General features: G+C 46.8%; 1 protein-coding gene across 1 annotated transcript in view; it reads left to right on the top strand.

The window, feature by feature from the left end:
* Window positions 1-8,608, top strand: part of LOC119185044 (neurotrimin-like) — a 166,561-nt gene extending 157,953 nt beyond the window's left edge. The window contains exons 3-6 of the mRNA XM_037434180.2: window positions 1,563-1,773; window positions 4,408-4,619; window positions 5,038-5,128; window positions 8,025-8,608. Coding sequence (XP_037290077.2) covers window positions 1,563-1,773; window positions 4,408-4,619; window positions 5,038-5,128; window positions 8,025-8,155 — 645 coding nt within the window. The 3' untranslated portion in view covers window positions 8,156-8,608. The remainder of the gene's footprint in view (window positions 1-1,562; window positions 1,774-4,407; window positions 4,620-5,037; window positions 5,129-8,024) is intronic.
* The last annotated feature ends 3,982 nt before the right edge of the window (window positions 8,609-12,590 follow it).

Raw genomic sequence — 12,590 nt, 5'->3', positions numbered from 1 at the left:
ATTTAATAAAGTATTTGCGCAATAAAGACAAATCAAGTGAACAAAAGTACAATCAAATCGCGAAAATAAGCGCTCAAGTGTTACTCATAAACACTTAATGGCTAACACAGCGCGAGTTTCTCACATGGAGAGTTCTTCACATCATGTTATGCAAACAAAAAAGGGGTAGGGCAAACAGTTCTCTAAGATGGAGTACCAGTGCGGTCTAAAGTCTAGCCCGTCGTAAATGTTTTGAGGTGGATATACATTTGAATGAAGTGTGTGCTTGATGAGGTGGTGAGCTCTGCATTGCGGTCTTGCGTTCGTGTCTTCCCCAAGCTGTGCATACCCATGAGGAAAAACATGTCATATGTCATCATTAATCGCTGCTGGTAGAAGATAACGTATCGTGTGAGAATTAATGACGAAACGTTTTTTTAGTGCTCGCTGAAGGACATCCCAAAACAGCGTGGCATCTTTGCAGCTAACAAAGCAATGTTCAATCGTTTCCAGCACATCACATAGACGGCAGTTAACAGACGGAATGAAAATACCCTTTCTTTATAACCATGTGTTTACCGCCAATGTTTCCGTGTGGGACTTCTTGGCAAACTTACTTTAGGCAGGCTTGGTGTAGGAAAATCAATCGCGTTAATACGTCTTATAAAGCGTATAAAGAACAGGCAGTCGTCGCACAATGCGAATAGCGTAACGAGTAGGTCGTCCAATGCTCGAACCCATTACAAAAGCTTGTTTTTGTTCAGCTATTAACTGTGGCGCATACCTACTCCAGGAATCGTCGTCAGCCACTGCATGAACAATTGGCACAATATTCATCGCAATAGTTTAGCGGATACCACGCTTCTCAGAGAGTGACGAAAAATAGCATAGAGAATGCCGGCAAACTACCCTAAAATTTTTATCAAGGCCGTAGTGCCGTAGTGGGCATCACCGTAGTGGGCCACCATTAATTCCCTAGTGGGTATCAAGCAAGTGTGCTTGCAGCAGTTACCTAATGAGTGTTCAGAAAAGGCTCTGAAAGGCCGCTCTTCTAGCTTTCGCTATGAGTGTGGTGCACCTTCTGAGCAGTTCTAGCGTTATTTTTTCATCGTCGCCAGCCACAGCGTTAAAAAATTGCAAGAATTTCTTGCAAGTCTGCAGCGGGTATTGCACCTCCCCGAAGAATGACGAAGGATGGCATAGTGAACGTCTACTACCTACACAATGACATATAGTGTAGCGGGTACCCTGCTAGTGTGGTTACAGGAGCTACCCAAAAAGCCCATTTTTCCAGATTTCGCTGTGACAGTGGTGCACGTTCCGCGCAGGGCTGGCATTTTTTTTTTAAAGCGTGATTGCATATTGTCGTAAAACAAGTGGGCCTCTTTCACATATAATCCACATTGCTTCGTAATGATGTGACTTTCGATGAAAACTATTACACAGAATGCACGAGATCTCTACTCCCTACACTGCTTTTTACCTCATAAACTATGCTGTACAGCCTACGCACGGTGACGAGAGGAACGAGACATCGGCCAATGAAACCGCCGTGCTCATCAACCCTTTTTGCTGATTCGCAGGTGTCGTGGGTCCGGCAACGCGACTTGCACATCCTGACGGTGGGCACGTACACGTACACTTCCGACCAGCGCTTCCACTCGATCCACCTGGAAGGATCCGAAGATTGGACGCTCGAGATCCGCTACACGCAGAAGTGGGACGCCGGCGTCTACGAATGCCAGGTCTCCACCGAGCCCAAAATGAGCCTCAACATCTCGCTCTCGGTGGTCGGTGAGTGATCGCTTTCGCTAACGCGATTGCTTTGTCGAACCGTGCTTCCCATACGACGTGTGCTTTGGGATCATTCTCACGTCTAGCCACGTCGCCAGTGGCGTAGGAGGAAAGCAAGGCAGCGCGTAATGCATGCCCGATTGTTCTAAGATGCTCTGAAAGGCTCCTCCACAAGTTCACAGGGTGCACGACTATTACATTTTCTAGATTTTATTTAATTTCTGATAAGTAAACATGGGTAGTCATTGCCTAGAAATGGCGATATTTTTTTCAATTATCATTATTTCAAAAAAGAAAGAAAGAATGAATGAATGAAAGAATGAAAGAATGAAAGAAAGAATGAAAGAAAGAATGAAAGAAAGAATGAAAGAAAGAATGAAAGAAAGAATGAAAGAAAGAATGAATGAATGAATGAAAGAAAGAAAGAGAAAGAAAGAATGAGAAAGAAAGAATGAGAAAGAAAGAAAGAAAGAAAGAAAGAAAGAAAGAAAGAAAGAAAGAAAGAAAGAAAGAAAGAGAGAGAACGAAAGAATGAGGAAGATAGAATGAGATAGAAAGAATGAAAGAAAGAATGAAAGAATGAATGAAAGGATGAATGAATGAATGAATGAATGAATGAATGAATGAATGAATGAATGAATGAATGAATGAATGAATAAATGAATGAATGAATGAATGAATGAACAGAGCCGTGCCGCTTCGGTGTTCGAACAACACTGGACCCGTTAACCAGGTATGCAGCTGGATACTGGGCACCAGCGGCTTCGAAATAAGAATATTTGTATTAGTTAGTCCGTGATCTGCATTCAGAGCTCTCTGCCATTGTGAGTATTTCTCTGCGACTGTAAATTATTTTCCGCACTGTGAGTTTTGCTAACGAAAACCACAAAGGCAGGCTACAATCTGACATAACTGTAGCATCAAACGTTGTCGTATTTTTCCTGGTGTACTTGCGCAAAATCCGCGGCTCTCGCAGTTTTGTTTTCCTAACTTAGCTGAAGTATCGAAAAGATTAAGCTGCTACATGCTCCTCTCGTCAATTGCAATCACATAGTAAGTGCCTTGTTCATGTTAACCGTTTTCCCGCCGCGGTGGTCTAATGGCTAAGGTACTCGGCTGCTGACCCACAGGTCGCGGGTTCAAATCCCGGCTGCGGCGGCTGCATTTCCGATGGAGGCGGAAATGTTGTAGGCCCGTGGGCTCAGATTTGGGTGCACGTTAAAGAACCCCAGGTGGTCGAAATTTCCGGAGCCCTCCACTACGGCGTCTCTCATAATTATATGGTGGTTTTGGGACGTTAAACCCCACAAATCAATCAATCATGTTAACCGTTTTGAGGGGAAGGCAGGCTCTTGCAAAATGTCGCGAAGCCTCGAAAGATTTTCGGCTCACCGTTGAAGAAAGAACGTCATAAATGTAACGCTCAAATGCGTATGAGTTTTAGTGCTGTTTTATGAACGAGTGAACAATAACGCTGCATGTAAAAAAAAATTGCCCGCAGCTTCTCTCGGGGGAACACTGAGGAGGATGCAGAGCATATAATTGGTTAACGGGGTGTTAAAGTGCGACTTACTTGGGTCGATGGCTAAATTGGTTAACGTGGTTGTGAAATGGGGTGTTAAATTGCGACTTACTTGGGTCGATGGCTAAATTGGTTAACGTGGTTGTAGGAGGGGGTGTTAAATGAGTGAACACGTACACACGTATGCGAAAGGGCGGCGCTGGTCGAAGGGACGTCGATCATTGTGTTTGTGGATTCGTTGGAATTCATTTCACCGCGACCTTGGACGTCGACGCGCCGTACAAACCAACCGACGAGCGGCAACTGAGCGAGCGAGCGCCGACCTTGAGTATATATACAGCACGACGGCGCATGCACTGTCAGCTGTTGAATGTTCTCGAAGCGCGACGCCACATGCGCGTCCACTGGAGGATCAGGAGAATTGTAGATGTCGAACGCGGTGTGTAGAGGAGGAAGGGTGCACAGATGGTGGAGGAGTGAAGCGCGCGCGGTGTGTAGAGGAGGAAGGGATGCACAGATGGTGGAAGAGTGGGCGACGGCGCGACGGCGCATGCGCGCGCGTCAGCTGTCGAATGTTCGAGAAGCGGTGCGGACGGCGCGGACGGCGCACTACAAGGCGCGAGTATAAGATGCTTCCGCATCTAAAAAATGCGAAAATTGCGCTTCATCAACGCTGAAAAAGAAAATGGAACACTGTATTCTGGGTGGAAAAGGGGTCTTAGTTTCTTTTTAATATAGTGAACAGATGTGCTCAACTTTTTCTCTATATCGCCCCGCCATGGTGATCTAGTGGCGAAGGTACCCGGCTGCTGACCCGCAGGTCGCGGATTCGAAACCCGGCTGCGGCGGCTGCATTTCCGATGGAGGCGGAAATGTTGTAGGCCCGTGTGCTCAGATTTGGTGCACGTTAAAGAACCCCAGGTGGTTGAAATTTCCGGAGCCCTCCAGTATGGCGTCTCTCATAATCATATGGTGTTTTTGGGACGTTAAACCCCACATATCAATCATTCAATCAATTTTTCTCTATATGCAAGGGCGAAAATGCATATCTCTGATGTTTGATGCACCACTTTTTTTACTCCAAACGTCGATGTCCGTTCCTCTTGTCGCAGTGGCGAAGGCGCGCATTCCGGAGGGCAGCAACTTGTACATCCAGAGCGGCAACACCATCAACCTGACGTGCGTGGTGACAGACACGCGGACACCTCCCGTGTACGTCTTCTGGTACCACGACGACCGCATGATCAACTACGACTCGAGCCGTCGGGAGGGCATCCGCGTCGTCACCGAGCGAGGTCCCGCCACCACCGTCTCCAGGCTGCAGGTATGCACCGTCGTCCCGAACGTTGCTCCGATACCTACGTTCTGCCATAAGCCAAGGACATGTATACCGCTAACGGCTCAGCCCTATACCACCCAGTTACCCGAGTATCAGTCAGCTGAATTCACCAGATGTGAGTATAGCTGAGCGTGCCCAATGCTGGTGGAACATGCATACCAGACAAGCCAGCTGCAGACGCCGCGATCATTCTAGCCACCTCCTTACAGCCCCTTTGTAAAAAAGCTCTTATCCTTACTCGATATTGGTTGGTTGTCCCTGTACCGCGACCTTGGACATTTCTTTGCTTACTGAGCTATTGAGTGTTGACTTTTCATTCTGCTCTTCGCAGCAGCAAATCAGTGCTAGGGTCAAAGAGTGCGAGACGTTCCTTGAAGGAAGCCTTCTACTTTCTTCACCCCAGGTCCTTGATGCAGCCACACGGGACTCGGGAAACTACTCGTGCATACCATCTTACGCAGATCCTGCAAACATCACGGTCCATGTACTCAATGGTAATTTGTTTTTGTTTTTTCTGTCGCGAGCTGTATTACACCTGTTCCTCAAGAGAGCGTCGGAGCTTTAGGCTGTCCTCTCCGTTAATGGGCGATACCCGGAGATACAGAACTTGACCCGTACACGTACATGGAGGAATTCATTACGCATAGGAAAGTCCTTAGCGGTATTTCATCGGTGGTTAGTACAAAATAATAAAGCTGTACTGTAAATTACTTTAGTGCGCTAGAAAAACAACCTCTGATCTCTCAGTGACAAGTGAACACATAGAATAAAACAGTTCCAGCGACACCCCACCTTCTGCCGATAAATTCACGCAGCTTCTCACACGACAACAAAACAGGAAGACTCAGCCGATAAATAAATGTTTCTACCTAAGAATGAAGAGAACGTTGAACTTACATGGCGCTCGGATATCTTCTAGTGCGCTGGTTTTTAGGCGAAATACAAAGAAATGTAGAAGTGGCTTCTGTTCCTTATATGATGTATGATTATATTTTGCTTTACTACGAAATAAATAATAACTTGTAACATAGTATATATTGGCGAATACACCAATATATACTTCTTTCTGTTGCTAAGCTAGACAGAGGGGAGCAGAAACGATGTGAATTGTGCAGTAGAAATGTTTTGATGGAGCAAGAACGAATTTCACAACTGCATCATTGTGGCAGGATTTCAATTCATCAAGAAATTGTGTATTCTTTACCAATTAGCTACTGTTATGCTGTCGGCAAGTTCACATATTAGTAGACGTAAGTATTCATGCCGCTCTTTAGCAGTTCACCTTGAATTTCTTTTACTGCGCCTATCGAGAAACACTCTCCTGCCTTTTTGCTCTTTTTTTCTCGATAGACGCTTTACTCGATCATCACCACAAACACACCCAAAATCGTCGAACATGTTTTTTTTTTTTTGTAAACACGCATCACCATAAGCGGAAGCGCCCCTCTTTACCACACTCGGTAGGACCTCTCTTTTGATTCCACAGTTCTAACCACGCAGCTTTGCGACGATAGGGGCAGACCCAGATACTGCATTTCTTCTTACATATAGCCTCAAAGATCAATGGCATGTCGTTCTGGGGAGCACATCATCGATCCCCTTTCACTTTGCCATCCCCTGCGAAACTTGTTTTTTTTTTCTCGTTTTGAACTCGCAAAACGAGGGGTGTGCGTGACACTTGGCCCCTCTGATGTAGTGCCACCTACATTTTAAAAAAAAGACACATCCTGTTGCATTGAGCCGAAACGGCGTCTCGGGCCTAGTTCTCCTGGTACCCGCTCTGGCTCCACTGCTCCAGTACGGCAGTTCACGGAGAAGCACTTCCACGGTTTTCAGTCGTACGCGGGACAGTGACTTTAGTCAGGTCGTAAAGAACGAGTTTTATAGTGGCACATCACAGGTTAAATATTGAAGTCGTTATTAGGAGTGCCAGTTACCCCTCTTATGTGAACAGCTTGCTCTAGGAGTGTCAATACTTTGTAGAGTGGGCCTCAATAACTCTTCATGAAGACTGCCCGTTAGACTAACCTGAAAGTACTCTATCACGAAAAAAACGGGAGATAAAAGCCGTGTCTGCATTTCATCTCGATCGGCCTGTAATTTTTCCAACAGTTCTCTTTGACAAGAAGCTTCCTTTTTCAATGTGTTCAATGCTTTTTCTCGCACTTCGAAACGACGCGCAAGATATAATGTGGTTTGGCAGAGCTGGTCGATGTGCACGGAAAGTTACGTTCCGTGCACGATTCTGAGGTCAATTAAGAAACGAGCGCTTCGATCTCGTCTTACCCATGGTGCGAGCTAATTTTATCTTGGGATTTTCTCCTGACCCTTGACAATCACCAGCCCCAGCTATTGCGTCATCAGCTGGATTCATTCGCCGGCGTTTCCTGCAGGCTGCGCTTTTTTTTTTCTTTTTTTGCGTGTAGTGTTTTGCACGTAGTGTTTTGCATAACCGGGAAACACAGTTGGGACCGCAGTTCTCACCTGGTCAACAGCAAACCGTGTGCGTAGAATGAAAAGTGATTAGCTTCATTTTAAGAGGGTTAAGTGGACCAGAATATGATTATTTTTATTTACACACTCAGGAGCGAAACCTCGACACGGTGAATGCGCAGTAACGGCCGAAGCTGCGCCTCCCACGGGATACGAGGGTTTACACGTCATTTTTCACCACTGATTTTGGGCGTATCGACATTTTTTTTATTATTAATATCAATATGACAAGACCAGCGGAAGTTGCCTGTATGCCTATGAACACGCGATCACGTTTTACTAACGCTCGCTTTATATGCAATTTTCGAACCATGATGTACACAGCAATTGAGACGTGATACACGGAGTTGTGGCTGAATAGCTTTACGCATGTTGTAAGCTAACCAGACACATGACTACGCTGGCCTCGTATGGTTCGACGTAACGTCAGCACTGCACTAACATCAGTTGTATCGAACCTTCGATTATTTTACTTTTTAAAAAAAATTAAACGAATAAACAGTTCGTGTAGAACTCCGTGTGCACCAGATTCACAGGAGGCGCTTCCATTCCAAGGATGGTGCAGATTAGTTTATTACCTACTTTCTTTTCGGTAGTATTGCCTTGTTTGTTGATTGATATGTGGGCTTTAACGTCTTAAAACCACCATATGATTATGAGAGACGCCGTAGTGGAGGGCTCCGGAAATTTTGACCACCTGGGGTTCTTTAACGTGTACACAAATCTGAGCACACGAGCCTACTACATTTCCGCCTCGATCGGAAATGCAGCCGCCGTAGCCGGGATTTGATCCCGCGACCTGCGGGTCAGCAGCCTAGTACCTTAGCCGCTGACCACCGCGGCGGGGCTGCCTTGTTCGTTCCGCGTTTACACATGTCTTTTTTTTTTTTCATGCAGGAGAAAAGCCGGCCGCCATGCAGCATGGACGCCAGGGCAACCTCGCCGAGCGGTCGCTGTCATCGCTGATGCTGGTGTCGGCAGTGCTGCTTTTGCACCGGCTCTTTTCTCACTTCGTGGTGCACAGATAGTGTGGCGGACGGAGGGACATTCGCCTTTCGACAGCGTCGCCGAAAACCATCCAGCTTAGCGCTGCCGCGGCATCGAAGCAGCGAGGAATACGCGATGGACGTGATTCCAGGATCGACTGATCTAGAGACTATTCCCGACACCGCCTCTGTGCCGGCGGACAGGCTTCCTCAGTCAACGCCTCCGATTGTTTTGCCCGTGTTTATGTTTACGCGCTCCTCCTGGATCTCGTCACAAAGGAGCCGTTCCGTGGAAGGAAAAAAAAAAAAACCTCGAAAAGAAGGTGGCGGCCACGTATCGTCGGCTATTTTCGTCGCGTCTCCACATCCCCATTAACGCGACCAGCCGCCGCTTTACCATTCCTCGGACAGGCCTGAAAACTGGCCTTTATGTCCTGGTCGTGTAGTGCCTACCCAATGCAGGATATCTTTTTTTTTTTCAATCCCAATGTTACAAGGACAACAACGTACCAACATACAGTGAGACATCGTCGAATATACGTAAAAAAACTGCACAGACACAAGGCGTCCGTGCGTAAACTTTGGAAAGGCCTTCCAGTTACGTAACCAAACGGAACGAGCGTCTTGTCACAATAACTGGACATGTCGTGCAACACGTTCCCCGTCAAATATCATGAGGAGACTCTCATAATAGAAACGTTTAGAATCACTCCACGAATATTTAGTGAGAAACCCATAAGTAAGACAGAGTGCTCTGGGAGTTTCCTCGAGCTTGGTGAGCCATTGCGGTGCTGCATTTGCGCAGAACGACGTGCGTATTTTATTACCATTTTTTATTAATATTGTCACCCTTAACGTCACTAGTCACTTTCTCTTTGGTTAAAAAAAAAAACGACCGAATCAATCATACGCACAACTTTCGCGACATGAGCCTTTGTTGCTAACGGCGGGGGCATCGTCTCAAATGTTCAATGCGTATGTAAGTCTTCCCAATATGTTCTATTATTTACTTGTCTGCTTTTCTGTTCATCTCCTCCGAGGAACACAGCACTGAAATGTTATAGTAGGCACTGTCTTGTAATTTTTTTCACGAAGGAAGATGTCCAGAAGTAGCTTGTACGTGTCCTAGCTCTGAAGCACAATTACTGACGTTCCCGACCCAAGAGACGACCAGCAGAACCTTATGGCTAGTGCGTATGTCTTTCTAAGCTCCTAAATGCTGTATGGCATACGATGGCGTCGGATGAATTTAGCACAAGCACATTGCGGCGAAATCTAGTCGCTGCTTCCATCTTTCTGCGCAAAAAGGACGAACGCGTGCTTCTTGAAGAGACCGATCAGTCTCACCACCGATGAAGTGGCACAAAATCTTTAGCCTTGTTATACTTCTTTAACGCGGTATAACTAACGCGACACGGCACTTCAGAAAACGTTCAACAGTCGTTTCACAGCACTCCGATTAAAACAAAGTTGCGCGAATTTTTCCAGCAACACAAAGGCTTGCTTTCCACGTGCTTAACGTTTAAATGATAACTTCAGCAAAAGGCATAGAATGAATTGTAGCGAGGGCTCTAAAGCTTCCCGAAGCTATCGATTCGCGGTAGATTCTTTCGCCTTCATTAACGCTGTCTAGTTGTGGTGAACTACTGTAGCCGGTTGTCAAGATCTCGTCACGTTTTATGTCTGTGCACTCGTTTCCCGGTGTTCAAAGATATCGCGCTTTGCATTTACAGTTGTAAGCGGCATCTTTCTCGCCAGAAAGTACTGACAGTATGTAAACTTTGCTCCCAACCACACTTCGTACAGGCTTACCATGTAAAGACCATTTCGTGACGTTCCTTCCTTAGGTGACCTTGATAACAGGTGACTTTATTATTTAACAGTAAAAGCTTCGTTCCTCCCTCCGCACCCTCGAAACCCCACAAGCACTTTAAGCTTCACGGGCACAGATTGCATTTTTCGCCAACCCCAACCTGCCTACCAAACTAGTCGCGTTCCCCGTTTCCAAAAGAAAGAAAGCTCTACTTCTGGATCGGCCAGCGGTACTCATCGTGACTGGGGTATACACAACTCGGCTAAGTTCCCAAACTTTGCACCGCGAAAATGTTTCTCTTGGTCGATCGGCAGGCAGTGGCTCCAGCGCGAGGTCACCAGTCAAAGTGCATGATAAACGGCGGCGACGTGAAGCCGCTGCATCGACAAAGACAACGCCCTTGCTTCGGACGAATGCCGTCGTCGCCAAGGCTTCAGTCAGATGTGCGCGTGTGTGTGTGCGTGTGCGTGCGTAAATGTGTTGTTGACACCTCATCCTCTCTTCCACTGACTTCCTCTGAGACCAGCAACACTAAAGCAGAAGTTCACTGGTCATACTGAAATAGTGAACGACAGAGAACGGAAGTGAAGGCACGCGCCGGTGATGCAGTGCCACTCATGGACAAATAAAAAGGGGCAAGCAGCCACTGTTTGAATGAAGATGTCTCGTTGTGGGTGTCTTACAGCAAGCTCCTCGTCACCACGGCAACGCTCGTCGGCGGCAGTCGATCACCGTGACACTGCTGGCAGATTTCGCGTCCTGCGGGAATCGATCTCTTGCGTCTGCGATGAGGTTACATTATTTGAGGTCGACTGAGACGTGGGTTACAGTACGTATACCCGCCTCGTTGTGCAAATCGAGTAGACGTGTGCGTTATACAACAGCACTGTACACACGGACAAGGTTGTATGTACACACGACTACCACTAATATAAAACCTGTAGGAATTTCCTGTAGGGCACATGGTTTCTTTTTAAGCTTCGCCTAAGTTAGTTGAGACACCCGGTACAGAGGTGTGAATTCAATAATAAATTTCGCACCAAAATAACTACAACACTGCAAACGACGGAAACACATCGGCAGGAAGGGCGCCCGTCCTAACCACTTGTTTTCTTCGTTTGCAGTGTGGTCGTGGTTTTGGCACAAAATTGACCATTTAATTCAGGCATGCCCTAACTAGCCTAACCGCAAGCACTGCACCCTTTTAGTTGGCACCAACTTTAACGTGTCGCGTTTCAATGCTGTTTCCATCTGTGAGAATCCTGGGTACGCCACCCAGACACGTTGCCTATGACCAGCATGCAGAAGCGACTTCATTCATTCGTAAGTCTGTGTCACAATTTTAAAAAACTGCTCAGAATGAGGGGTTAGCAAGAAAACTAGGAGCAGCGCACAGGCAGAATTTGGGTGGTCCACTTGTGTTTCGTAGTGTAACGCGAGCCCACTCCAAAACCGGGAAAGTCTTGTCATGATTGTAACCACGCCTCCGTTTCTCAAAGGATTGGTTCATAGTAACGCATCAAAGTCTAAAACATAAATGTTAGGGAATGTTTCAAGATAGAACACCCTTTATTTAGTCCCCCCTCCTTCCGTAAAAAAAATGCGGAGAAATAAACGTTATGTCCGTTTGCACAGACACCTTCGATCATATACTGTAGTGTCAAGAAAGCGCAACAAGTCGGCTATACTTATATAGAGCGTACCTCGTGTCCCTTTTGTTCAAGTATTGCGATGCGATAACCAAGACATGAGAACATGAGAGAGACCTTTGTCCTGCAATGGACGTAGTCAGGATGATGACGACGACGATGATGATGATGATGATGATCCAAGACACGGGAAGTAACGAAGCGAAGCCACGTAAACATCGGATACCATCACGACGTCCTATCTGAGGCTCGTCGAGTATGTCGGCCTTTTCTATAGCGTGTTGCGACCAGGGTTTGTAGGCTCCAGAAATCCGGCATAAAGATGCCGAAGCAGGAGGAGGTTTAACTTAGTAGAGAGGGTTTATTTACATTGTTTACATGGCACGAGCTCTCTGGCCGTAACCTCTACATTGAGAAGATCTACATGGAAAGATTCTCCATTCAACAAGTCCCTTGGACAAGCACTCAGCAGCCCACTAGGGCTGACTTTTAAACAGTCTCATTTACCCAGATCCCTACATCGGGGAATAGGTCCATACTGCACTGTCCAATAACATCTTCCACAGCACCACGAGGGTAATTATGCTGGCACCGCCCCCAACAAACACACATACACAAACCAAAACACGTGTATGGTCCCGACGATGCTGCCTCCTCCGGCGAATCTTGCTTCCCAGTGAGCGGGGTGAAACGAGTTTTTCATCTCGGCGCTTGGCCCGACCATCCATGTTTTGTCGACCGGTGGTCGTGGCAAGGCGCCTCAGAGGGCAAATGCCTGGACATCTGGTGCGGATTTGAGCGTCGGTGGCCCATCAGTCAGAGACGCACAGCGGGGGGTGGGGGGGGGGAGTGAGTGATATTAAATGAAAAGAAAAGTGAGCCCGGTAACTGTCTCTCACGGGGAGGACAGTAACTCACGAGGGATGGGAATAGAAAAGGGATTAAAAGTATAGGATTAAAAGAGAAAGAGATAGAGAGGGAAAAAGGAGAGAGCGAGGCGCAGGGACAGCGAACG

The sequence above is a fragment of the Rhipicephalus microplus genome, chromosome 1 (genome assembly GCF_043290135.1).
Source record: "Rhipicephalus microplus isolate Deutch F79 chromosome 1, USDA_Rmic, whole genome shotgun sequence".
NCBI lineage: Eukaryota > Metazoa > Arthropoda > Arachnida > Ixodida > Ixodidae > Rhipicephalus > Rhipicephalus microplus.
Note: the sequence above shows the minus strand (reverse complement) of the source record. Positions and strands in the feature narration are given on the sequence as shown.